This window comes from Gallinula chloropus (genome assembly GCF_964237585.1).
Source record: "Gallinula chloropus genome assembly, chromosome: 21".
In the NCBI taxonomy this organism is placed as follows: Eukaryota; Metazoa; Chordata; class Aves; order Gruiformes; family Rallidae; genus Gallinula; species Gallinula chloropus.
The window spans coordinates 2682091-2710062 of NC_140106.1; the positions used below are offsets into that span (position 1 = coordinate 2682091).

The window sequence follows — 27972 nt, forward strand, 5'->3', positions numbered from 1 at the left end:
TTTAAGAAAATGGGATATTAAGGGGTTAGATCTAAAAAAGGAATTACCGGGGTTATTGGCTTGTGGGTATGCTAAGGGGTGTTTTCAGAACTTGCACACGGTTCACGAGTTAACTGCATAAAGCAATATCAAGCAAAAGCTGCTCAATTAGAAGATCAAAGGGGATAAGACGGAAAGTCAGTCTTGGAAAGTGATTATGTACCTACCACCCCAACTGGACTATTGGTAACAGCTGAACCCTTTAAAACATCAGGGGCTTTTGAGGCAATTCCTCTACAATCTGCTGTCTAAGAGAGTGATTAAGAATTATGAAGTCTTTGAAACCCCTCCTTTTTGAGCAGCGAAGAAAGAAAACTGATAACAAGCCTTGACAGCACATTTGATTTACCTACTTGGGAAGCTATTGGAGCTCAAATCCTTGACGAACCCTCAGTTCGGGCAAAAGAAACTAAATCCTTAATAACTCTCTGGAAATCAAGTAAAACGACTTTAACCAAAATAGAGACAGAAAACATAGCTGCTACTTCAGCCTTTGCAGCTTTAGCACCAGTTCTGGATTCGACAGAACCGATTTAAAAAGGGAAAAATCTACTATAAAGAATGTGGTTTTGTTTCTGGGTGCTCTTTCATCTACCCCAGTTACTATGCCAAGTAAGAATGCCGTGTTATCAGAACAAAGTGATAAATCTGTCAGAACTGACCGGGAAGGGGAGCGAGTAGTGCGCGTAAATCTGCCACCACGGCCTGCGCCCCCCCCCACTACTATACCTTTGGAAGGAAAAATGTGGAAACAAACGTACAACTGACTGCCTTTAATATCTGTTTACCTTTAACTTTTACTGCACCTAAAGCACCACATGACGCAGTTGAAAATGTTAACTGGCATCGACAACTTCAGCCTGTTCTTGAAAAGCTGGAAAAAAGCAGAGTGGGCGATGGCATGCCCCGCTGGGAAAGGGTTTGCAGAACTGCCCACCCACCCACCTGAAAATTACTGAGATAAGATCTACCTACATGAAGAATCACCAACTAAGGCACAGAGCAGTGTTGCCCCCATGGACAAAGAACCTAACCATGGGGACAAGAACCCTACGGAGATGGACACATCACCCTCACCTCCCGACGAACTCATCAATCCATCACTGTCTCCTGACGCCCGAGACACTCTGCAGAGGCTGCTCGTCACAGCCTGGGCATGTAAGATGCCGTCAGAATGGGATAAAGGGTTACATCAGGGTATTTGGATTCCTACTCAGTTGCAGAACTTACTGGGGAAAAGTTTACGTGGGAATGAGCGGGTGGTGCAGAGAGTGAATAGTGGGGAGGTGGGAGGTGGACGGAAAAGGGAGACCGTGCGGCAGGTCCTGGTGTTCCGCCAGGTCCTAGTGCTCACCCAGGGCTCGGCCCCGGTGACCGTCGGGGTCGCGCTGTGGTTCACAGCACGGAGAGGAGAAGGGCGCTGCGGGCAGCAGCCCAGACCCCTGACACCAGGCTGTGCAGCCGAGTGCTTTGGCAGAACTGCCGTAGAAGTGGGAGAACTGCCCCCGCCACCCCCCACCCACCCACCCATACGGACTGAATGTGACAACTTGCATCTTGCAATGTGGTTTGTTTGATGACTTGCTTTGCAGCGTTTGTTTGTATGTGCTATGGGTTCAGAGATGCGTTTGTCCACTGAGAGCAAGGCTGCCTACTTAGCAAAGGGATTTTGGATAGCAATCATTGAAACCGGGCAGCTTACTTTATAAATTTAACCTGGAAAACAAAAAATCCACGTTTGGGCTGATTACTAACTACTTACTTGGACAAAACAAAACAAAACAAAACAAAAAAAATTGCCCAATTGCAACGTTTAATACAGGAGTAACTGACTACGAGGTGTATAAAGCCTTCCGCAAGTTCGTGGAACATGCAAAGATTTTCAAGGATTGGGTTTTATTTTCCATTATGTGTTTGGACATTGAAAGTTTGATTCATGAGTTAACAGTGCAAAGGATTAGAGATTACTGTGTTTTCTGGCAGTGTGAGCTACTACACAAACAGGGGAATCCAGTAAGTGTGCTCTGCTATAGCAGCACTTGAATACCCCGTGAAATCAAACTGGACAACAGCTCAGAATATATGGCACAAACATCGCCTATGTTACAGGGACACCACATTTGCCTTCAGGCAAAACCATGGTAAAATATATGAATCAAACTCTCACAAAGCTCTTTATGTTTTGACCTAGTTATGTCTCTCACAGAACAGTTTGGTACCTCCAATAGTGAACCATGCAGGAGGTTTAAAAGAAGGTTTGCAAAAAACAAAAAAAAAAAACAAAAAAAAAAAAGGAAAAGAAAAAAAAAAAAAGGGGGGGGAAAAGGGGAGAGAAAAGTCAATGTCAAGTGTTATTAAGAACGAAGTTACAGGTACTAAGTTGGGAAGGAGATCTGCCTGTGTCATTACAGATACAGGACCCAAGTGCATAAAGCCGTGGATCCAGAAGAACTCGAGCTTGCATGAACCAGGACAAGATCCTGATCCCAGTGACTGAAGTCAAGTGTTCCAAGTGCAACCACAGTGGACGATGAACTTTGCTGCGAGATAATTTGAATGATCTGACAGTCTTTGAAAAAATACATGTATTTGTGCTAAATGAAAATTAGGGAAATAGTCATTTCTGAACAGCCTAAGGTCACAGATTGCAATCAGTACCTGCAGGAAAACATGAGGCTGATGTTATCTGCACTCCTGACACTCCTGATTGGCAAAACAAACAAATGCAACAACAAAGGTATCAAGGCACTTACAATTGGTTTCATGACTGGAGAATTTCAGGATGGATATTGTTGATGGTCAAATTTGGATTATTGGATTTGGTAATTATGGTATTTGTCTTACATTTACTGTCGGGTTCATTGACCTTTCTGCAAAGGGCCCTTGCAGAGACCTCAAAAAGCAGTTTTTGTGACACAGATGCTAAAAGGAAAAATTGGCAAGGAGGACAGTGGGCCTGCCGGCGGCCTGGCTCTCCTCACAGAAGACAATATCCTTGAATTCCCATAAGACAGGAAAATTACTCATGCTGAGAGGTATTTGGTAATTACATTCTCAAACATACTGACCTTGAAGACAGAGGTACGCACTGCCTCAACCCAAGGAGGAGTTTGAAGGCATGTGTTGGATGAACCTCTCTGATCATTCGCGATCCATACATTCCCAAACTAATGAACTACAGAGGTTAACTAACAACTTACAAGTGGATTCTGGTTTAGGACTTGATGGATGGTTACGATCACTGGGACTGGAACCCTGGCTGCTATCCATAGTAAAGGCAGCCATTCTGATAGGAATACTACTACTAACCTTTACCTTACTCTTACCATGTCTCTGTATGTGTCTGCAGAACATGATGCAAAAAATTGTATCGGCAGCTTTCAATCAGACGCTATTAGCCCAAAAAGAAAACGGGGGAAATATGGAGGATTCAGTGGTCAATGAGCTAATTCAGGATTCAATGAGCTAATTAACTACTATATTTAAGCTATGCTTGTGTGATTAAAGTTTGAGACAGCCTGACGAACCACTTGGTGTCCGTGTCTTCCTTCTCCAACATAGATATGATGTTAGCAGAGAAAGGAGGAGTATGTGTCATGTTAGGGGGACAGTGTTGTACATTTATACCAAATGCTACTGCTCCTGATGGAACGATTAGCAGAGCTTTACAAGGCCTTACCACTTTGGCTGATGAACTAGCAGAAAATACAGGAATAGCTACTTCTCTTCCTGGGTGGTAGGAATCCTGGTTTGGAAAATGGAAGGGAATGGTGATACCAGTTTTCACTTCCCTGATAGAGGTAACAGGAATTTTAGTGGCCATAGGGTGTTGTAGAATCCCTTGTGTTAGGGGTCTTAGAAAGAGATTAACAGAAACTGCAATAACTAAGAAGATGCCCCTGGGACCACTGCCTTATAATATGCTTCTCCTAGAGGAACAAGAAACAGATAATTGAGAATCTCAGGAAAAAGAATGTGAAGCAATGCTGGCCAGGTTAGAAGCTTCATATGAAACAGGACTTTGAAAATATGCAAAAGACAACAGTGAGTATAAAGAAAAGAAGGGGAAATTGTGGAAAATGGTAAGAAATGTTGCTTTTGCAAACTGAAAAATGTTATTGTATTCTTTACTGACTGAGAGGACTCAGGCTGACTCATCAGAGATCCTGTGTAGGGAATTTAGGATAGCACATACAATAAGGGGGAATACTGTTCTCAAATAAGGGTTCAATTTGAGTACATAGCTCTGCTATATACAGATGACCCTGGACAATGAGATAAGGGGTTAAATCCTGACTGAGGACATGGGGCTGGAACTTAAGCAAGTCAGGCCCAACTGAACAGGCTTTGACCATGTTGATTGACAATGGGGCACAAATTACCACATCAAGGAAAAACAGGCAAAACAATGTGGAGCAATGGTAGGGAAGCCAGCACACAGAGCTGTTCAGCTTGTCACCAGCAGTAACACCATGTCCATGTCTGCCTTGGCACTGCCATTCAGACATCACAATTACTGAGAAGCACTGGCTGGGAGAAGCACCCTAAAATCTGCAAGTGCTCCTCAGACATCGATGCAGTTCCTCCAGTGTTGCTAATGTCAAGCTACACTGAGCTCCTTTTCTTTCCCTCTGCTATTATGGAAGGATTGATTGCCTTGATTGTCCCTCAGTCACTCTAGAAATCCTCCCATTTCCTGGGAAGACACTGTAGGCACTGGCTGCGGGGGGACCTCATTGCAGCCTTCCAGTACCTGAAGGGAGCTTATAAGCAGGAGGGGATTCAACTTAAAAGAGCAGATAATGGCAGGACAAGGGGGAATGGACTAAAGCTAAAGGAGGGAAGGTTTAGATTAGATATTAGGGGAAGTGTTTTACAGAAAGAGTGGTGAGGTGCTGGAACAGGCTGCCCAGAGAAGTAGTAGATTCCCCATCCCTGGAGGAGTTCAAGGCCAGGTTGGATGGGCACCTAGGGCAGATCCAGGCCTGGAGGTTGGTGTCCCTGCCTGTGATTCTATGATTCTATGATCCTATGATTCTATGATCAGCTCAGTTCTGCATGTTTCAAGGGACAGATGAGGCTCTAGAGAGCTCTGGGGTGCTGGGAACATTCAAGAAGAGGAAATGAGGGATAAACTCGCTAAGAAGCAGGACACAAAGCCCTGGGGAGCAAGCAACATGCATTTGTCTCTGTACCTGTAGCAAGGAGATGCTCCCTCCACCTTAAGGAACGTGAAGGATCCACTTCTGCCTCCCACTCTGCAGCTCTTCCGATGTCTGTACTCGCAGCACGTGCTCAACCGGTCCACCCAAATCCCATTGAGGAGGAAGGTGACACTGAATGGGAAACCACGGTGCCTCTTGGAGATGAACTGGGAGCTTTCTGCAAACACAGAGAGGAAAGGGTTACAGAAACAGGTTATGCTGTGCTTTCAGCCTCTTGCCATCATCACATCCCATCCCCACCAAAGCAGCCAGCCCTCTGAGGTCAGGTACTTTGGCTCTCGGCTCTATTAATCGGGTGGCAAAAGTCCACCTCCTCCCCACACACGTTGCCTTGGTAGACACACAGGTTCTCTCCTCCACAGTGCTGCTGACAGACTGCGATTTCACCTCTGTCACCAGCAGCACTGCGGGATAAACAGATGCCTTTCCCTAGGAAGACCATGGTAACACGTGCGTTGCTGCAGAGCAGGGACTGGGGAAATCCTCCGGCATTCTGAGGCAGGAGAGACACAGAAAGTGCATTCATTCACCTTCCAGCTCTGAGAGAAGCTGAACACAATGACCATGTAACCACACCAGGTACTTGAGGTTGTCTTTTCAAACAGACCTCGACCTGCTGAACTTGGAACATGTTTTCTAACATGCAGAAGGGCACAGAAATATCTTGAGCAGAAAAGCCTTTACAGGAGCCAAAACTGGCTGGAGGAACAGCGTACCAGGTGACCTTTTCATACACTCCAAGTGTTTCAGACACCCCTCTGAAGTCCTGGCACCAGCTAGGGCCAGAGGTGGGGGCAGGTTGACTAAAATCATAGAAAGGGAGGCTTTAAGCTAGAGTTCCTCTGGTGCAGTTTTTCAAGGCCCTTTTTTCCTCCACAAGTGCTGCAGCAGATACAGACATGGGTGGCAGCTCTCTATTTTGGTAGCTACAAGCTGTCTGTCTTTGAGAAATGCCCTGAACCTGCACTCACACTACGTACAGGCACCTTCCAGCATCAGGCAAACGCTTCCCCTTCTTAGAGGGGGCTCTGTGCCATCTGGTACGGCGAGGGGACGAAGTCGTCTCCCTCGGTGCATGACATTTCCCGCCGCCTTGACACCCTTGTGTCCCTTTTCCAGGGGCAGATGTGGCACTGGTACTATAGGATTCCTCATGGTGGGGAGGTGACAGGAAGAGGCATCAGCCACAGCTCCCACAGGGATCCTACGGTTCAAGCCACTCCATTCCTCCTGCAGAAACAACACTTGGCAAGAAGGGAATTTGAAGACTGGAAAGGAAATACATTCTAAACACATCTGGTGTTTGTTCTTCCCCGATCGAATAAAGTACCTGAGCTCACTGACTGGGAGCTCTTTGGATATCAGAGAAGTGAACTGAGGCATCGTTCATTTTATAGCAAAGTTCATTAGTGCCTGTTGTAGTTTTGTGTGGCTGGGTTCAGGTGGAGAAGGGGGGCTGTAGGAGGGGGCTACAGCAAGAAGCAGCCAGAAGCTCTCTGCAGGCTCCACAGAGCAAACACCAGCCGGCTGACCAAGGCTGAGCCCATCAGCCACGCTCACAATGCCTCTGGGAATCACAGTGGGAAGGAAAATACCCACAAGTAGCTGCTTTGTACCCCCAGAGAAGAAGTGAGAAGATGTAAGTATCTGTGCAGGGACCAAGGGCAGTGTGGGGTGGGGAGGAGGCAACCCAGGTGCCAGGGAGAAAGATGCCCCTGAGCCCCTGGAGAAACCCATGGTGGAGCGGGTGTCCCCCCACAGCCCATGGACAAGGCCCAGACCCCACCTGCAGCCCCTGGAGAGGCCCCACGCTGGAGCAGGGGAAGACAGACAGGAGCTGCTGTGACCCAGGCTGGAGCAAACCCCTGGCAGCACTTGCAGCCCATGGGGAGAGACAGAGACACAGAGATGAGTGAGGAAGAGAGAGATCCACGCTGGAGCAGGTTTGCTGACGGGGGGGTTTGTGACCCAGTGGAGGACCAGGCTGGAGTAGTCTGGGCCTGATAAATATTCTGTGATTGCTGACTGCACCCCATAGCAGTGACCCACGCTGGGGCAGCTGGGGAAGAGCTGAAACCCCATGGGCAAGGACTCAGGTTGGAGAAGTTGGAGAACTCCAAACAAGAGTGTCAGGATTTCCACTCACAGGGAATCAGATGAACGCAAACTAAGTTTATCCTAAAGCCCAAGGCAGAATGTCTGGAGCTTAAACACACTGTCCCAATTCAAGGGCATGTCTGCACTCTCCTCCTTGCACACACTGTCACAGCTCTCTCTCTGAAAGGTCACAGGGAGGCTGGAAGTTCAGTGACAGGAGTACTGTGCCTTGAGCTACAGCATGACTTACTGCAAGCAGTGCTGCACAGGTGTCTAACACTAACTCTGCAGGCAAGGACGCTGCTCAAATGCACCCTGCAAGGCAGGCTTTGAAACATAAGGGACCTGAGGTCAAATCAAATGTTGTCAAATAGCGAGAAAGAAATCTAAAATCATGATCTCACTGTGAGTTCTGGGCACTGGCTGCCATGTCAGTCTAGTCTAGATCTCCTTTTATTCCCCCCTTTCTTCCTAACTTCCTATTTGGTAGGCTGCAGCTTTATTGTTCAAGGCTTCAAATTCCCTTCATCAAATTTCCCCTTAGCCTAGTGCCAACTTGAAAGAATAAAACAACTTTAAGTACTTTTGTAGTCCTTTTAGGATCTTGCCCACAACCCTAAATTGCTACCCTGCAGCTGAACTTCAACCTCCTTCATTTGCTGACAAAAGGATGAAGGGAAAATGTGCTCAATTTACAGGATTGTAACAAGTGTACCTGCCCCTGGCCCATTCCAGGACAGACACTTTCAAAGCTACTGCAGCACTACTGGGGTTTCAGAACAGACCTTTACTAACTAACCATCAGTGGTAGAAAATGGGGAGGAACTAAGGAGAACTTTTCCACAAATGGGAAGACCTATTTTTGCTCCCAGGTTGCATTAACTCAAGTAGGAGGTGACCTTGAAAATCCTCCATAGCCAGAAAGTAGCAAAGCCCTTCCTTGTCTCTCAGACCATCTTTATCTCTATCTGCACAACCCCAGGAGTTGTTTAATAATCTTAAATAACAAATCCTGGTTAGAGAACCTGCAAGGCTGCCAAGAGACAAAGGCTGGAACCAGCTGAGCTTTCACCTGCCCAAAGAAAGCTTTCTGCAATAACTTCAGGAAAACCCTTTCCTGCATTTTTTCTTTCCCTGACATCACAGGTTATCAGCTCCAAACGTTTTCCCTGTCCACTTCAGTGAGGTCACATTCTGTGTGCACTTCAAGACAGAAGGACATGACAGGAATCACATTTCTTTAAAATTAACCAAAACCCCAAACACACCCACACCACACCCACACACCCCCAATGAAATTACACACAATTTATGCTTTTAGCAGAAGAATGTAACACCTGGTTTTTGCACAGAGGGGGAAGGACATGGAAGTGGAAGCACTGTTCATTAGAAACTAAGGGCTCCTGCAGATCTCAGAGAAGAGCACAGCAAAGCCCCAGCTCCCTTGCATCCCTCCTTGCTAACAAACTTCCCCCCCCCCCCATGCTTAATAGCAACAGTATGTTCATACCCTCAAAATGTGGGAGTGGGTTCAAATGAGTCCCCACTCCTGGAGCAGCATTTCTCTATTCAGACTGTATCCTGTGCAGGACCAGTGAAAAAAGAGGCAACAGTGGGTACAGCAAAACTGCATCAAAGTTAAAGGACTGTCAGTTAGCAGATGCAAAGTACCTGCTGCAACTCCAAAAGTCAAACCCACCATTCAATGAAACTGCTTTTCACACCGCAGAAGCTGCATCTGAATCAAGTTCCCAGAGCTGCAGTGACACATGTGCTGTGCTAACAGCATCCTTTAACGGCGCTACGAATCCCTGAGGCAGAAGGTCACAGCACAAACATCCCACTCTCAAGGGACCTTTTTTCCCCAACACAAACACAAAAACATAACATCAGCCAGCAACCAAAACACTACAAGCAAGAACAGATAAAGACTAAAAATCAATGGGGAACCTATAATATTTGGTTATACAGCATGCAACAAGATATTCAGGTGATGTTTCTGTAATGTCTTTTCTCCTTTACAACCTACTGAGAGATGAGGCTTGGAGGTACATTATTAAATGCTGAAGGTAAAACTGAATGAATGAGAAACACACAAGCTGCAAAAAATCAACGCTGACAATCTGAGATTACATTTTTTAAAATCAGGCAATAAGAAGAGGAACCAGCATCGACACCGTTTCTCTGCAGTTCTACTTGCAAACAAAACCCCAGCCTTTTCTCAGTAACATCACCTTTACATGTCTTATGCCTTTTCCTCTGTTAAGAGAAACTGAGAAATAGCATGGAACAATGGTTTCTGTTGTTGGCAGCTAAAAGTGGAAGTGAATTGAAAGGTATGGGGCAGCAGCTCCCAGGAATCCATAGGTAATGGGAACTTTCTATGTAACTAACCAAGAGTGGCTATTTTCTCCTTTCATTTAAAAATAGACTGATTAATTATAAATATATTAATTATAAAGTATGATATTATTTATTAATTAGAAATCCCTCTTTAGTAACTCGCATTCATGAAAAATATTACCCTACCAAAAGAAAAGGGTACAGAGCTGCCCTTGCCTGCATCTTCTCCTTCCCTCTGAAACAGGGCTGCTGGGCAAACATGGGCACCATCCCAGGAATAAAGCCTGACCCCTCACAGAATCACAGGGCAGACGGACGGTGTTCAGTGGTGGGACAAAACATGAAGTTCCAATCACATTTGGCTGCCAGCTGACCAGCTGGTATAAGGCAGGACTGCTAAGAGAGGCTGTGTCTGTCCTGCTGGGCAGGAGACAATTGCTACTGCAACGAGCACTAATCAATGTTGTCTCATCGCATCCCAAAGCACCACAAAGTAAAGTGCAAGTGACAAAGGCATTTCCGATGCTTCCTCTCCAAAACAGAGGGCATCACTGTCCCACTCCCACCCATGCCATCCTTACTCTAACAAAGGATTCAAATCTTACTCAAGGGTGACCAGGCTGTAAGGAAAGCGCCTGCTGCTCTGTCAGAGCTCAGCTCAGAGCTGCACTGGGGAAACAAACTCACCATCTGCTGGGAGCAGGGAAATGCTTTGCTCAGACCCTCCAGACAGGTGGCACACTGCCCAATCTGCACAAGAATTTACCAGCACAAAGAAAAGGGGGTGGAAAAGAGGGGTGGACTTACTGGGGACTGAGGGCCTGAAGCTCTGGGCCTGCCAACTCCACACGAGGCCAGATGGCTCCGGCAGGGACTTGCTGCCCAGGCTGTGGCAGATACCAAAAGCCCCGGCTGGGCGGGGGAGCGGGGCTGCAGGGAGAGGGGGTGCCGGGGGTGAGGAGAGGCTGCCGGGGAGAAACTCCCCCCTCCTGTGGGGAATGGAAGAGCCGCCCGGGAAAGGAGACACCTTGTGCTGGTGGGAGGGGAGCTGTGAGAGCCCGAGGAGCAGCAGCAAAGCCCGAGCCAGGGGCTCTGGCAGCCATGTTAGTGGGGGTGCTGCCTGGCAGCCATGTTAGTGGGGGTGCTGCCTGGCAGCACGGTTTCAGCCACGCAGGCACTGTTACAAGCTGTGCATCTCTTCCAGGCTGCCAGTTGCCACTGATTATTATTTCCAGCCTTGAAGAGGTGCACAGCTCCCCCCATTCCCTGGTTTAGATCTCACTGTACTTCAAGTCACTGGAAACAAAGGCTGTGGTGCAAGGTTCAAGCATCACTTTTCTGACAGGGAGAGAAGCAGGAAGCAGGATCACTATGAACAGTCTTGACTCGTGTAAAGCCATCCAACACTTTACTGCAATTTCTACCTTATTTTGTTGGGTATGACAGAAAATACAGAAAGCCACATTACCTAAGGTGGTTTTATTACCTAAAGCCACCTACTCTGGCTTCACATGTCCATTAGCTTATCAGTCCTTTGCACTTGCACAGATCCTTCCAGGAATTGTGAGTGAGGGGCTCTGGTGGTCCTTGGGAGAAGGCCATGAGTCGTCTTCACAATGTACTTTTCAACTTTCGCCTGGAATGTGAGGGTCTTGCAAGCTTGCAGTGTTCTGATCAGTCTGAGCTGATTTATGTCCTTGTTAGTCAGTTTTTCTGTAGCAAGGGGATAACAGCTTAGTTACAAGGGTTAACATAGTTTAACTGCCCACCGGTTTGATTAACAAATTGATTATACAAGGTTTATTACACTCCAGAAGGCTTTGCTATTGCAAGGGCACAGGGATTTTTATAGAAAATGTCAGCAAACTGCCTGAAAAAGGGCTGAAGGGCTGGTTTTCCCTTTTTCCATTGCTTGGCCACCCTGCCTCCTCCTCGGCTGGGCCTGGTCTGCACACCCTGGCCTCCTGGTCGCCATGTTCCTGAACTGGTTACACAGCTTTCAGCTTGAGTGACTTTGCTATCTGAAGGGAGCAGCAGGGATATTGTCCAGGCCAATCCCTTCAGAGCTCAGAGTCAGGTTGCTGACAGACCTGCTGCCTTCCCCAACCCCATTCTTGTGTTTGTAGCACAAAACTGCCCACAGCCATTTCTGCAGGGCCCTTTGCTGAAAGCTCAACAAACACAGCAGGCAGACAGCCACTACAATTATAAAAATCAATAATCCTGTTTTGACCATTGACAATATCCAGCATGAATTCCCCACCCATGAAACAAGCTGTCTAGCCCAAAAAAATCCCTTTCCTTCTTCTATCTTTTGTGTTTGGTCTGGTCAGACAGATCCATGCAGCACATGCCATCTGTGATTTTCAACATATTTCTGTCACTCTCTCTTCAACACCAGTTTTTCTACAGAATACCCCATGAATCCTCAGTGAACTTCTCCAACAGGGAGAGTCCTTTCCCAGGAGGCTTCAGATCTTCCCCCACTGCCCCAGTGTGGGTCCCTTCCATGGGGTGCAATCTCTCAGGCCCAGATGTCACCAGCCTTGTTCCCCACGGGGTCACAAGCTTCCCCTCAGCAAACCTGCTGCAGCAGCGATCTCTCTCCGCACTCATGTCATACCAACATCATGGCAGTTGAGGAGGAGGTATGTGAGGAGATGAATGGAGCCCCTCTGCCTCAGAGGAAGCGGAAGCCTAGAGTGAGGTGACCATCCGCACGCCTCGAGACTGCCTCTGTTAGGCAAGAGAGAAAGGTAGTTGTAGTAGGGGATTCCCTTCTCAGAGAGACAGAAGGCCCTATATGTAGACCAGACCCTACACGCAGGGAGGTGTGCAGCCTACCTGGAGCCTGGGTCAGGGACATTACCAGAAAGCTACCAGGGCTGGTAAGATCCACTGACTATTATCCATACTGATAGTTCAAGCAGGCAGGAACGCAATCACAAAGTGTAGCCTTCGAGCTGTCAAAAGGGAATTCTGGCATCTGGGGCGCTTTGTTGAGGGGGGGAGCCCAAATAATATTCTCGTCTATCCCCACTTGTGGGAGGAGGGGCCCAGAGCAGGACACGAGGACCCATGAGTTGAATGTGTGGCTGAAAGGCTGGTGCCGGCACAAGAACTTTGTTTTTTTTACCAAGGGACGGTGTACTCTGCTCCTGGCATGATGACTGCTGATAGGGCTCACCTGTCCTATAAAGGAAAGCAGATCCTTGCCCAGGAGATGGCAGGGCTCATCTATCGAGCTTTAAACTAGTTAGGAAGGGGATATTAAGAAGGCTGCTGGGGTTAGGCAAGTGCTTCAGGAGTCACAACGGGAGTTGATGGTGGAAAAAGGTAAATACCAACAGCACAGTGGTGGACTTGGGGAAGTTTTTCCACATGAGAGTAGAGAAAATTCTGTGGATTGCCCTGAGTACTCCTCAGTGGAGCCACTTTTGCCAGTCCCCTGTCAGAAATCTCGCTGTGGGCTGTTGAGGATACCTACATCTGCTGCCCCACTAAAATGCCGTTATACAAATGCACGTAGCATGGGGAACAAGCAAGAAGAATTAGAGATCTTTGTGCGGTCGCAGGGCCACGATCTCATTGCAATCACAGAGACGTGGTGCGACAACCTGGACGACTGGCACGCTGTCATGGATGGCTATGTGCTTTTTAGGAAAGACAGGCTAGGGAGGCGAGGTGGAGGAGTTGCTCTTTATGTGAGAGAGCACCTAGAATGTATTGAGCTCCACCTGGGGAAGGATGAACCATCCATCGAGTGCTTGTGGGTTAAAATCAAGGCGGCAACTGAATGCCGCCTTTGCTTCGGTCTTCACTTCAAAGGCCCCCTGCAACTCACAGACTGGATGAAAGTAGGAGTGTTTGGGAAATGAAGAATTTCCCTCTGGTTGAAGTAGGGGAGGTCCAGGATAAGGAACAACCGTTTGTATCAGCACAGGCTGGGGGATGACCTGCTGGAGAAGAGCTCAATGGAGAAGGACCTGGGGGTCCTGGTTGATGACAGGTTGGCCATGAGCTGGCAGTGTGCCCTGGGGGCTGAGAGATCCAATGGGATCCTGGGTTGCATCCAGAGGAGTATAGCCAGCAGATCAAAGGAGGTGATCCTCCCCCTCTACTCTGCCCTGGTCAGGCCCCACCTGGAGTTTTGTGTCCAGGTCTGGGCTCCTTGGTATAGGGATCTCCTGGAGAGAGTCCAAAGAAGGGCTAAGAAGATGATTAAGGGCCTGGAGCATCTCCCCTATGAGGAAAGGCTGAGTAAGTTGGGGCTGTTCAGCCTTGAGAAGAGAAGACTAAGGGAGGACCTAATTAAAGTTTATAATTATCTGAAGCAGGGGATGCAGGGGGAAATGGCCAGCCCCTTTTCAGTGGTCTGTGGGGACAGGACAAGAGGCAATGGCTGCAAGTTGGAACATAGAAAGTTCCGAACCAACATGCGGAAAAACTTTTTCACAGTGAGGGTGAGGGAGCCCTGGGACAGGCTGCCCAGGGAGGTGGTGGAGTCTCCTTCACTGGAGGTATTCAAGACTCGTCTGGACGCCTATCTGAGTGATATGTCCTAGGGAGCTGCTTTGGCAGGGGGGTTGGACCTGATGATCTCTCGAGGTCCCTTCCAACCCCTTCAATTCTGTGATTGTATGATACTATGTTCAGGGCATGGGACCAGCCTCCTACGGGAAGCAGCGCTCGCAGCGCGGCTGAATGTGGCCCAAGAGGACATTTTACCCAATGTTCTGATTTATACAGATGCCACCACTGATTGCAATAGTTAATCAGGGTCTTCCCGTCTTCTGTTCCTCCTGACCCTACAATATCTTTCCAATGGGCCAAAATACACCCCAGGGCGCTCTTTTTCAATATCCCTCCCCCCTGTTTTTGCCCACCTTGGGCGAGTTCTAAAGGAGTGTTTTCCTTGCAATGGATGTACCTAAACTGAATGTAAATTCAAATAAGTTCAAATAAAATGCCTGTATAAACCTGTATAAACCTGTATAAATGGGCAAAGACTTATTCTTGCACCTGATTGAGAGTTCTCTAAAGTCCTCCTCCCATATATTACTGATTTTTTTACACTCTTCAGATTTCCACAAATCAGTTGCTTCAGCTGACATGAGCTAAAAATGTTCTCCCACTCAGACCAGTTGTCAACAATCAGTCAGGTATTTATTACACCCAGTCACACATACACATAAGAATTCTGAGAAGAGGCTGGGTTATTCAAAGCAGAGCTGAGAAATCATCACCATCAGTCTCCTCGCTCTGGCGCAGGGACGCTGCTATGTGGTGGTGGCCTTTTGGGGTCTTCTGGAGAAAGGCTCATAGTCTTCCTTGCAGTCTGTTCTTCACTTTGGTGCAGATTGCTGAGTTATAGACACAAGGTCAGTTTAAACTGTTCCCTTCTTGAATAATTGCACCGTTCGTTTGTTTGTCGTGTTTGATCTCCTTTGGATTTCGTGTTATGAAGATGCCTTTTCCCTGGCAGCCACCGTGAGGCTGCAGATGAACATTCTGGTTTTCCTCTTGTGTCTGTAGTATTGGAAATCTCCATAGCTGTGGGAGGAAGAGGGGGCTGTTCAGAGCTGCAAAAACCCCCATCCCCTAAGCTCGCCCGTAACAGAGGACAAATGAGGAAACGTGAGAGACTTTCATTTACAATGAGCTACAGTACACCAACACAAACAGCTCATAGACACACCTGAAATACCTTCTGAGAGAAGGCGGAAAAGGTACACAGGGTGCAAAGAATGAGAAAGAAGCAAGCTGCATGCCATGAAAGCCACCAGACTTGCCTTTCCTACTGGGTTCCTGGTGCTGCTGGGGTCGACGTACCCTTTGGTGGCAAAGCGGGCCAGACCCTCCTTGTAGATAAAAATCCTCAGTGGGTCACAAGAGGTGACCAGCACATAAATGCGAAGGTCAAATTTGAAGCCATCAATGAGGAAAGGCTGTGAGAGCACAAGGCATGAGGGACGTGAGAAAAGCAAAGGCTGCGAGGCGGCTGCTGGCTGCCCTGCACGAGGCTGGCTGCTCTGTCTCACTGCTTGTGCCACCCCCCGGCACCTCAGCAGCGAGGAGAAAGGCAAGCTTTCGCCAGGCCTTTGCTGAGCTGCGGCCACCTCTGTGCCCCTGGCAGGTCCAGGAAGGTGCAGGGAAAGGACACAAGGAGGATGTGGGATGCTGGAGGAGCTGCGAGGTTGCACACCCCCACCTCTAGTTTGAGATCGTCCCCGTTACCGTAGAGATGTACTGCTGACAGATCATACGCTTGTCGTGTTTGATCTCCTTTGGGTTACGTGTTATGAAGATGCCTTTTCCCTGGCAGCCACTGTGAGGCTGCAGATGAACATTCTGGTTTTCCTCTTATGTCTGTAGTATTGGAAATCTCCATAGCTGTGGGAGGAAGCGGGGACTGTTAAGACCTTCCACCCAAAAGCCGATTCACACAGCACACTGTACTGCCATGGATCTGATTTTCCTTGTTCCATGGATGCCCCAGTCTCTGTTCGCTGAATGGCCCTGTCGGCCACCCAGGAGCTTCTGTGCCCTTCAGAGGCTCTCTGGGGAGGGACCAGAGCTCTGCCTTGGGCACTGCGCAGACTGCCCTCTGCTGGGGAGAAAGAAGGGGAAGGTGAAGAGTTTGTTGGGAGGTAGATTGGGCTGGAAAGTGCGGAGGGAAAAAAAAAACAAGCCCGTCCAGGTGTCATGGTTTTAATGTCATGGTTTTAACCTCAGCTGGCAACTAAGCACCAGGCAGCAGCTCACTAACTGTCCCCTGGTGTGATGGGGGGAGGATTCAAAGGGTAAAAAAGAGAAAGAAGCTCATGGGATGAGAGAAAAACAGTTTCATAAGCAAAAAGCAATTTTTAAAAGGGGAGAGAAAAACCCCCAAACAACCCCCAGCAAAGAGGGAGGAAAATGAATCCCATGAAAAACAAGCAATGTGCCACAGCACAGGCCCAGAAGTCAATGGAAAAGGGCGTCTGCCTCTCCAGAGGATGCACTCCTGCAGACTCCTTCCCTTCCAGCGCTCACCAGCTTAGGTGCATCTGTTGAGCAGCAGAGCTGCTCCCAAGAAGACCTCAGAAGCCAGGGGTCTTTGTGCCAGCCCTGTGAGGAGTGGGTTCTCCACAAGGGCAGCGTACCTGGCACACTCCTCCCTTGCTTTGGATGAGGCGGTTTCCCGGAAGAGGGAGATGCTCTGGTTGAAGAACGGCTCGTACTTCTCTGTCCCACACGCCGGGTAAATGCGCCGGAAACCGCCCAGGTGCGAGTTCTCGTACTGCTCTGCCTCCGCCAGCCAGGCAGCCTGGTTGCTCTCCAGCTCCTGACGTCTGCAAACCGGGAGAAAGCACAGGCAGGGAGTTGGGACAGGAGGCTCCAGGTGCTGCCACGGTGAGGGAGAAGGGCCTGGCAAGCTTCTTTCCCCATCTGGTAGCCCCTTTTACGTGCGTGCAGGGAACCAACGTGATCTGTGCTCCACCTACCCCCAGAGTGGGCTGGGGAAGCACTTCCAGCTCTCTCCCCTGCTGCCCACGCGTATGCCATGCTGCCCCTCAGCCTTTTCCTCCAGCTAATCCAAGGAGCAGAGAATTTCCTTTAGAAGCCCCTACTCGAGGCATTCCTGCTACCCCGCACGCTGTCAGGAGCTTTCTTTGCCAGCCAGCGGGGAGCTTGGAGCAGCTGAGGCTGCAGGGGCAGAGGCTGAGTACGGAGTTAACATGCTCAGCAGCTCCAGCCTGGAATTCTCTTGGGTGTCCTAATTGAAATGGGAGCTGGAGGGGTTCCTGCCCACCCACCACCCCCTGCTCCCTGCAGCAGGAAAAGGCCGGGCAGTGGGCTCGATGGGGATGGACCTTGATGCACAGGTCCCAGAGCACCCAGCGCCTCAAGTCTCCTCGTGCCCAGAGACAAGCCCTGGCGCTTCCTTGCAGGATGCCAAAGGTTTGGGAGATTTGTCCTCCGAGGCCATAGAGTGTCACAGCTTCCGGGAGCTTACGTTTGAAGCCTTGGGGAGATCTTTTCTCACTGGGACCTGAGGCACGATGGGGAAGAGCGGTACCTGGATGCACGGCGAGTCTGATGGCTGTGCAGGAGCCGTTTCTTTACGCGCTGCTTTTCTTCCTCCAGCACCTTCCTTCTGTCACAGGCAGGCACGTTTATCAGGCTGATGGTATCGCGGAGAAGCGCGTCCTTCACCTCGCGGTCCAGGCGAGAGTCTGTGGTGAAGCTGGGAGAGTGGTTCACCTGCCAAAACAAGGAGCTAATTCACACCCCAGCTCCCAGCAAGCGCTGCCAGCAGCCAGCCCCAGCCCCAGCCCCAGACCCAGTCCTACCGCACACTTTCTGATGAAGTTGGCCGGCCGCTCAGACCCCACAGCCCGCAGGACTGGGGGTGTGGAGCAGCTGTCGGGATTCGGGATGCTCTTACAGGTCAAGGCAGCCTTGGGTTCAGGGCACTCCCTGCTCTTGGAGAGGGTGACCAGGGAACGGACAGGGACACCCTCCAGTCCTGCTTAGCCTACAGCAGCTTGCCTGGTACTTGACTTCACAGCTTGTTGATTTTGGGACCCAGGTGGCCCTTTTGAAGCAGGTCAGCTCTGTTCAGCCCACCTCCCCTCGTTGCACAGTCTCCCCTCGACCAGCCAGCTATCTGCTTTCCACTGCTTCCAGACTTGCTTCAGCCCAGCAGGAGATTCCCCCCTCACCTCGAGCAGCCACGGCTTCAAATTTCTGTCCAGTAGAACATCAAAGCCCAGGATCTGAAAGCAGGCACTGCCAGTCACGTGCTGAGGAAAGCAACTGCGGTACTGGTGCTTCACAATGGGCTGAGCTGAGATCAGCGTCTTGATAATAAGATCTTCAATATCTTCCCTGAGCTTGGCCGTGTCGAAGTTCTTTTCTGTCATCCAGGCAAACAGGGTGGACATTTTCCTGTGTGCAGGACAGAAGACACTAAGAGCTGCCCTGTGAGACCACGATCGCCCTGAGAAAGGCCCTGGCAAACAGGGCTCCCAAAGGCAGCCTTCCTGCAGGTCGTTCCCCAGGCTCTGCATCATCCACACAAGACCATACCTCTTGCTGCCCTTCACGTCATCCCAGACAAAGTTTTCACTGCATTTGTTGATGGCATAATTGGTTAAATGCATGCAGATGTCATCCTGAGAGAGGAAACGAGAGAGACTTTCATTTACAGTGAGCCACACGGCACCAACACAAACAGCTCACAGACACCCTGAAACACCTTCTGGGAGGAGGAGGCAGGGGTACAGAGTGTGCAAAGAATGGGAAAGAAGCAAGCTGCATGCCATGAAAGCCACCAGACTTGCCTTTTCTACTGGGTTCCTGGTGCTGCAGGGGTTGATGTACTTCACGGTGGCAAAGCGGGCCAGACCCTCCTTGTAAATAAAAATCCTCAGTGGGTCACAAGATGTGACCAGCACATAAACACGAAAGTCAAATTTGAAGCCATCAATGAGGAAAGGCTGTGAGATATAAAAGGCAGAGGGAGCGTGAGAAAAGCAAAGGCTGCGAGGCGGCTGCTGGCTGCCCTGCACGAGGCTGGCTGCCCTGTCTCACTGCTTGTGCTGCTCCCCGGCACCTCAGCAGCGAGGAGAAAGGCAAGCTTTCGACAGGCCTTTGCTGAGCTGCAGCCACCTCCATGCCCCTGGCAGGTCCAGAGGACTCAAGGAGGATGTGGGATGCTGGAGGAGCTGTGAGGTTGCACACCCCCAGCGCTAGTTTGAGATCGTCCCCCTTACCTTAGAGATGTACTGCTGGCAGATCATGCGCTTGTCCTGTTTGATCTCCTTTGGGTTTCTCGTTATGAGGATGCCTTTTCCCTGGCAGCCACTCTGAGGCTTGCAGATGAACGTTCCAATTTTCCACTTGCGTATGTAAGCCTGGAAATCTCCATAGCTGTGGAAGGAAGGGGGAACTGTTAAGAGCTGCAAAACCTCCCAGCCCCAGAGCTCTCCCGTAATAGAGGACAGGTTTTCCTGGCCCCAGGAAAGAGCCCCAAGAACAGTCAGAGGCCTGCAAAGAGATGCTCTTTCAGCAAAGATGCTTTCGGTCAGCAAGGGGGAAAATCCTGCTGAGCGGGAGGTGGGTGGGTCCATGGAGCAGGCCTCGTGCCCCTGTCCCGTGCCCTTCCCGGGCAAGCAATGGGCACTGCCCCAGCCCCTGGGAGACGAGAGCCTGCCACGCCGCCCCGCCACTGCCGCCTCTCCTGCTCGCTCCAAGCTGCAGAGACACCTTCCAGCCAAAAGCCGATTCACACTCCTCCCTCGCCCACTGCCCTTTGGCATTCCGGGTGGGTGCCCCTCCCCAGCTTTAGCCCCTCTGCACTCTGCCTGCAAGGCACACGGTCTGAAGCCAGAGACGTGTGCCGACACACCGCTCAGTCACAGGGAGGGATCCCAAGTCTGAGAGAGGCCCCCCCAGCCCACCACAGAGACGTTCCCACAGCCTCATTTCCTATCCCTGCTCTCAGCTGCTTTAATGCCCATCACTCACTCAGCTGGCAGGCACCAAGTGCGGGGGAATATCTTGTACTCCTCAGGGAAGAGCTTGAGCATGCGGTTCAGGTTGCACGCTAACAAGTCCTTCCGGCAGATCTCCATCATGCCTGGGAAGTGGTTGATTTTCTGAAAGAGGTGCAGAGGGAAAAGAGAGTCAGCAAAGGGACAGCAGGGATCCTCCCCCAGAGCCGAGGACAGCCGGCGCACATGGAAACCAGCGGGTAGAATAGGAAGCTGGGCTTTAAAGCGGTGGCCTTGACCGCCTGCTGAGGGGTTATTCTCCAGCAGTGTCACTGATGGCACCGTACCAGTGGCGCAGCAGAAGCAAAGGCTCGTGAGCGTGCATCCTCTGGAACCCAAGCAGACAAGGGCCATGGGTGATCCTTTGGACGCTTCTGTTTCCTGATGCGACACGCTGTTCCATTACGTCCCCCGCGTATTCTGCCTCCCTCCCCCCCCACCCCTTACTGAGCTCCTCCTGCAGCTCTTGACAGGGGGGTACTTACCTGAAACCATTTCATTTTCACGATGTGCTCCAGAGAGACTGAGGTGTCTGCCCAACACACCGTCCACTCCTCGGTTTCTCCCGCTTCTCTAAGCCCGCAGCACTGTGCTGCCCGCCGCACTGGACCAAAGAGAGCAGGTGACAAAGGGGCCAGGCAGAGGGGCCCCGGGAATGCTAAACCCCCAGTGTAACCAGGGACATGGGGGTGGTCAAAACACTTCAGCCTGTGCTTCCAACTACAGATGCAAAGTACCGGCAGAGACCTTCAGGAGGTGACCGAAAAGCTTTATGCAGCTAAACACAGCCCAGACCATGGCTGCCAGTATTCCGGGAGCTCTCAGCCCCCTGAGTCCACATGCCTCAGGGTCCCAGGGCTTACCACTCTCATACTTGCAGCTGGTCAGGTTGATGGAGGGAACACTGGAATGGAATTAGACAAGAGAGCAGCCGCTCAGCAGGGACCTGGACACTGGGCTAAGGGGCAATTCTGCCTCAGAGCCAAGAGTGGCTCAGCAAGCCATGAGGTGATGTGGCAGAGATGCCCTGAGCAGCAGCCTCTCCTTGGCCGTGTCACGCTCAGGCTCAATGGGATTCCCGGCTCAGGGGAAAGAGCGAGCACCTCTTTTTCCCATCCCTGGTGCTGCCCCATCTGCTCCATGGGGCTGTTGGCTGTTCCAGCCTGTTCCATGGGGACTGGGGTTCACCCAAGGGGAGCACAGCAGGGCTAGTTGTGGAAGGCTCATGCTTTCCTGACAGGACATCTCCTGAGGACGGCCGTCTCTGAGGCTGAAAGCCGGCACTCAGCTGGGCAGCCTGAGAGCCATGGCCCTGGGGACAGGGCTGTGACAAGCCCAGGGCTTGGAGAAGTGCTCCCCTGGGCTATTCCTGGCCCCTGCAGTGCTACTTCAGCTCAGGCACACAGGCCCGAAGGAAGCTGCCCCAGGGCAGGGGGACACAGGGACAGCTCTAGGGACAAAGGTTTCTCATGGCTCCCAGCCCCGTCAGTTGCCTGGAAAATACCCGTGGCAGCAGCTGCAAACATCACCACCCTGTCCCACACCATGGCAATGACCAGTGGTCCCTACTGAAGCAGCTCAACCTTGATATCATTTGCATGGAGGAGCAACAGCATCCCTGCTTGCCCATCCCAAGGCAAGCTCCTTGCCCAGGGTAACAGCAGCCACGAACCCTGTGCCTCCCCACGGGGCGTCTGCCACCTCCTGCCTGTGGAGTTGACCATGGCTCACCCAGCCTGACCCAGCCCCACGGCTCTCCCAGCCCGACCCCACCACGAGCTCAGCCCCACTGTCACCCAGAGGGGCAGTGGGTTCTGCTGCCAGGACTGGCTGCTGCCCTCGCCTGCCACATACCTAATTCCCGGGATCGGCATGGAGCAGCCCCGAGCCCCTGGGGTCGCAGGGCCACCAGCAGAAGGATAAAGAGGCAGGTGGGGGCTGTGGCCCTTCCTGCCTGAATAATGCTTCTGCTGCTGCTGCTGCACAGCACTACATACCACGGCAGGGTGACATCACCACCCTGTCCCGCACCTTCCCAATGACTAATGGCCCCTCCTAAAGTAGCTCAACCTTGACATCATCTGCATGGAGAACGAAAAGAATCCCTGCCACTGAAGGCCAAATTTGGGTGCAAGATTGCGGCTCTCAGGTGTCCCCAACGTCTGGAGGCAATGCCTTGCTTCTCTCAGCCCTTTCCAAGGAGTGGGAAATGGCTGCTGAACAATGAAGTTGAGTCTGGCTGCTGCCTTCTCCTCCCAGGGATAATCTCTGTGGGGCACTCGAGCCCCCCCAGCCAGAACTAGTCCTGGCCAGCTGGAAGATGGGTCTGTGCACCACAAACATCTCCTCTGTGCCACAGGGGGAAGCTTTGCAAAAGACACTTCTCTGGTTTGTCTTTCTTCAGCACCCTCACACCTCCCTTGGCTAGAGGAGATCCTGGGGTTTTTAACACAGGGATCGTCCCCTGGGCTGACTCCCAGGAATTCTTCTTGGCATGACCCCAGGGTAACCCTGATCCCTCTGCTTGTTCTCCCCACTCTGACCACAGGGAAGGGTAGAAAATGGGGGGGGCAAGCCCGTTCTCAGAATGGACCTGGACGTTGTTTCTCTGCTGCTTGGCTAAGAAGCTGCTCTGGGCACACAGGGTTCTCCCAGGGAGCTGCCGTGGTGCTGAGGGAGCGATCGCTCCTCGGGCCCAGCTCTCAGGAGCACTGAACGCCACAGGGCTAGGGTCCCCGGGATACCAGCCCACCCTGTCCAGCTCCAGCTGCCCCAAGATTACAGGGCAATTACGTGTCCAGTTAGAGACACGGCCTCCCAGGCAGCCACAATCTCTGCAAAGCCAAGAAAAGAGACGTCACAGGGTACCAGGGTTCCCGATCTGGTGGGAGCAGGTCCACCCCTGGTGCTCTGCGGCTGCCAGGCAGCGTTTCAGGATGATGACGATGGCTGCTGCAGATGCTCCGGCTCTCAGAGGAGCTGGGATCGGTTGTCCATCTGTCCCGCTGCGAGGTGCAGCTGGCGGTGTGGGACCAGGCTCCTGAAGCTGCAGCCAGGTGCCTGTGGAGACAGGAGGCTGCCGAGGCCCTGCCATGGCTGCGGTGCTGGGTCCTGCAGGGTGCCATTCAGCACCGGTTGCCCTGTGGGACACAAGCACTTGGCTGCACGTGGAGTTGTGTCCCCTGTTTGGAGGGCCACAGGTCCTTCTTGCCTGTCAAACCACCCCAGAGGGATGCAGGCTGTCACCCAGGGCCCTTCTGCAGGCCTCTCCCAAGGGCTGCTCTCTGCCCTCGTCGCCCAGAAAGGCCCAGCCTTGGACCTGCTCCCATGGCCTCACGGCTGGTGATTGCCCAGCTCTCTGGTCTGCCCAGGTCTCTCTTTGAGGTCTAAAAGACTCATTTTGGGGGTCCAAGGCCTCATGGAAAAGTTCCAAGCTGCACTTTTAAGGTGACAGGACTCCCCTCCTTAGGAGCCCAGACCATCCCTTTGAAGGCCTCGAGCCTGCTTTTGAAGGCCCCACCACCACCTCCACGTGAGAGTACAGAGACTCCTTCTCTGGCTCCAACGTGTTGCTTTTAGGAATCATTGCCCAGTTTAGAAGATTCAGCACAGAGTTGTGGGTGCCCAAAGCCTGGTTTTAGGGTGCAGACTCCTCATTCAGGGAAAAAGGCCTCATTTGTTTCATGCTCAAAGCCTTGTTTTCAGACTCCAAAGAGCCTGGTTTAGGCTGCAAAGCATCTCTTCAGGGCTCCAAACCTGGTTTTGGGGTGGAAAGCCACATTTTCCATTCCTAGAGCTCCACTGTCGGCATTTAAAGTCCTGTTCTGAAGGCCAAACCCCTGCTTTTGAGGGTCCAGACTCTCCTGTGTGGGGCCCAATGCCCTCTTTTCCAGCTTTAAGCCTCCTTGTAGATCCCCAGGCCCTCTAATATGGACCAAAGCTTCATTTGGGCAAGGAGGGGCAAGAGGCTGCTGAGGGGACTGGAAGACAAATGTTGTGAGGGGTGTCTGAGTGTTAGAAATGCCAATGGTCCTAAAGAAAGGACTTGAGGTACACACGTTAGTGAAACAGTGATTTATTATACATTCTTGCAAGAGCTGGTACCTAACAAAGAAGACACACCTTTGGTCAGAGTTTGTAGCACTTTTATACCATATCCTTATTCAAAAATCATTCGGTTAACTCATACAATTGTACATATTCATAACCTGTCCCGCTTCCTATTAAAATGAGTTCCAAGAAGTGATTTCCATCAACTCCTCCCCACTGCGCCTGCGCACTGCTGTTTGGTGGTGGTCGTTGAGGGTCATGGGGATGAAGTCGGATGGCTCCTCTTTGTCACCGCAAGTAACCTTCTGTCTTGCGCAGACTCAGTTACCCCTTGACTCTGATCCAAATTACAAGTGGGGTTCCTGCCCACCCACCACCCGCTCTCCCCCGCAGCAGGAAAAGCCCGGGCAGTGGGCTCGATGGGGATGGACCTTGATGCACAGGACCCAGAGCACCCAGCGCCACAAGTCTCCTCGTGCCCAGAGACCAGCCCTGGTGCTTCCTTGCAGGATGCCAATGGCTTGGGAGATTTCTCCTCCAAGGCCTTAGAGTGCCACAGCCTCCGTGAGCTTACATTTGAAGCCGTGGGGAGATCTTTTCTCACTGGGACCTGTGGCACGATGGGGAAGAGCGGTACCTGGATGCACGGCGAGTCTGATGGTTGTGCAGGAGCCGTTACTTTACGCGCTGCTTGTCTTCCTGCAGCACCTTCCTTCTGTCACAGGCAGGCACGTTTATCAGGCTGAAGGTATCGCGGAGAAGAGCATCCTTCACCTCACGGTCCAGGCAAAGCTGGGAGAGTGCTTCACCTGCCAAAACAAGGAGCTAATTCACACTCCAGCTCCCAGCAAGCACTGCCAGCAGCCAGCCCCAGCCCCAACCTCATCCCTGGACCCAACACCAGCCCCAGCCGTACCACACACTTTCCGATGAAGTCGGTCGGCCACTCAGACCCCACAGCCCGCAGGACTGGGGGTGTGGAGCAGCTCTCGGGATTTGAGATGCTCTTACAGGTCAAGAAGGCCTTGGGTTCAGGGCACTCCCTGCTGTTGGAGAGGGTGTCCAGGGAACAGTCAGGGACACCCTCCAGTCCCGCTTAGGCTACAGTAGCTCGCCTGGTACTTGACTTAACCCAGGTCGCCCTTCTGAAGCAGAACAGCTCTGTTCAGCCCACCACCCCTTGCTGCGCAGCCTCCCCCCAGACCAGCCAGCTGTTGGCTCTCCACTGCTTCCAGTATTGTTTCAGCCCAGCAGGAGATTCCTCCCTCACCTTGAGCAGCCATGGCTTCAACGTTCTGTCCAGTAAAATGTCGAAGCCCAGGATCTCAAAGCAGGCACTGCCAGTCACGTGCTGGGGAAAGCAACTGTGGTACTGGTGCTTCACAATGGGGTGAGCGGAGATCAGTGTCTTGATAACAAGATCTTGAATATCTTCCCAGAGCTTGGCCGTTCTGAGGTTGTTTCCTCTCATCCAGGCAAACAGGGTGGACAGTTTCCTGTGTGCAGGACAGAAGAACCTAAGAGCTGCCCTGTGATACCACGATAGCCCTGAGAAAGGCCCAGGCAAACAGGGCTCCCAAAGGCCCCCTCCCTGCAGGTCGTGCCCCAGGCACTGCAGCATCCCCACAAGACCGTACCTCTTGCTGCCCTTCACGTCATCCCAGACAAAGTTTTCACTGCGTCTGTTGATGGCATAATTGGTCAAATGCATGCAGGTGTCATCCTGAGAGAGGATACGTGAGAGGCTTTCATTTACAATGAGCCGTGATTGAGGGATGGGACACAGCTTCATGCAAGCAAATGTCAATTTATTGTTTGCAATTGGAGGCATATATACTCTTTGCAAGCTATGCCTGCTTGAGCTTGATTGGTGCTTCCTATAAAATTCTGTATTTGAGAACCGCTCATTGGTTAAACAAAAACAACAAGGCTTACATGACTATTGTTATGTAAACATAAATAATAAATGGATAAATATCTTCTTAGCACAGCTTGTTAGTTCTTCTTTCCAAGGCTGGCTGCTTCCTTCTCTCACAATTTAACACCCCATGACTCTCAGGTCAACACTTTGCTAATGTTTTTGAATTCCTTAACAGCAAGATCCACTATTGTTCAGCCCCCCCCAAGTTTTATGTCAAGAAAGTTCCAACACCTCTCCTTGTAGCAGCTGCAAAGTGCTAGAGCTTCAGCCTGACTCTTTTAAGCCCTGTCCTACATTCCTGGTGCTGCTGGGGTCGACGTACCTCATGGTGGCAAAGCGGGCCAGACCCTCCTTGTAGATAAAAATCCTCCGTGGGTCACAAGAGGTGACCAGCACATAAAAACGAAGGTCAAATTTGAAGCCATCAATGAGGAAAGGCTGTGAGAAAAAAAGGCAGGAGGGACGTGAGAAAAGCAAAGGCTGCGAGGCGGCTGCTGGCTGCCCTGCACGAGGCTGGCTGCTCTGTCTCACTGCTTGTGCCACTCCCCGGCACCTCAGCAGCGAGGAGAAAGGCAAGCTTTCGCCAGGCCTTTGCTGAGCTGCAGCCACCTCTGTGCCCCTGGCAGGTCCAGGAAGGTGCAGGGAGAGGACACAAGGAGGATGTGGGATGCTGGAGGAGCTGCGAGGTTGCACACCCCCAGCTCTAGTTTGAGATCGTCCCCGTTACCTTAGAGATGTGCTGCTGACAGATCATACACTTGTCGTGTTTGATCTCCTTTGGGTTTCGTGTTATGAAGATGCCTTTTCCCTGGCAGCCATAGGGAGGCTTGCAGATGAACGTTGTGGTTTTCCTCTTGTGTCTGTAGACCTGCAAATCTCCATAGCTGTGGGAGGAAGCGGGGGCTGTTCAGAGCTGCAAAAAACCCCCATCCCCTGAGCTCACCCGTACCAGCCCACCCTGTCCAGCTCCAGCTGCCCCAAGATTACAGGGCAATTACGTGTCCAGTTACAGAAACGGCCTCCCAGCAGCCACGATCTCTGCAAAGCCAAGAAAAGGGGCATCAGAGGGTACCAGGGTTCCCGATCTGGTGGGAGCAGGTCCACCCCTGGTGCTCTGCGGCTGAAGATGATGATGACGATGGTTGCTGCAGATGCTCCGGCTCTCAGAGGAGCTGGGATCGGTTGTCCGTCTGTCCCGCTGCGAGGTGCAGCTGGCGGTGTGGGACCAGGCTCCTGAAGCTGCAGCCAGGTGCCTGTGGAGACAGGAGGCTGCCGAGGCTGATGCAGGCTTCTTGAAAAGAAACCCCAGGTTTAGGGAAGGGGTGGCCCACCAAGAGCTTTCCATCCCGGCACATTCTGCGTGGGACCAGATGCTGTGTGCTTTCAGTTTTGGAGATGGGGTTCAAAAAGTGCAAGAGAGTTTTTGAATCATAACGTTACTCAGACCTGGGGAACTGCAGGCCCTGCACAGCCCCTGCTTTGAGGGGAACGAGCACAACCCAAGGAGCCCTTGGGCTTGGGGCACCACCACGACTGGGACCCAGGAGTCCTGGTGGCTCTGTCCCTAAGAGAGGGCTCTGGTCAATTCAAGCTTAAAAGGACAGGCACAGTCACACACCAGCATGTTCCAGCCACCCCAGCTGTGACAATGATCCTTTTTCTAAAAAAACCCAACCCACAAAGCCCCCAAATAATCTGAGCCCTGTGAAATTTAGGGGGTTAGATCACAGTTTCCCCTTTCCCAACCCTCCCATGC

At 51.4% G+C, this 27972-nt stretch overlaps 1 protein-coding gene across 1 annotated transcript; it reads right to left on the reverse strand.

Annotated features, from left to right (window-relative positions):
• Positions 1 to 5261: 5261 nt before the first annotated feature.
• On the reverse strand, positions 5262 to 22119 carry LOC311199739 (tubulin polyglutamylase TTLL13-like; the record flags this gene model as incomplete). Its single annotated transcript, XM_084273873.1, has 11 exons — positions 5262 to 5421; positions 16850 to 17038; positions 17767 to 17951; positions 18413 to 18638; positions 18780 to 18865; positions 19034 to 19189; positions 19466 to 19622; positions 20220 to 20350; positions 20731 to 20849; positions 21109 to 21149; positions 22100 to 22119. The coding sequence occupies 11 exons, from the start codon at positions 22117 to 22119 to the stop codon at positions 5262 to 5264; spliced, it is 1470 nt and encodes a 489-aa protein (XP_084129999.1).
• Between the last annotated feature and the right edge of the window lie 5853 nt (positions 22120 to 27972).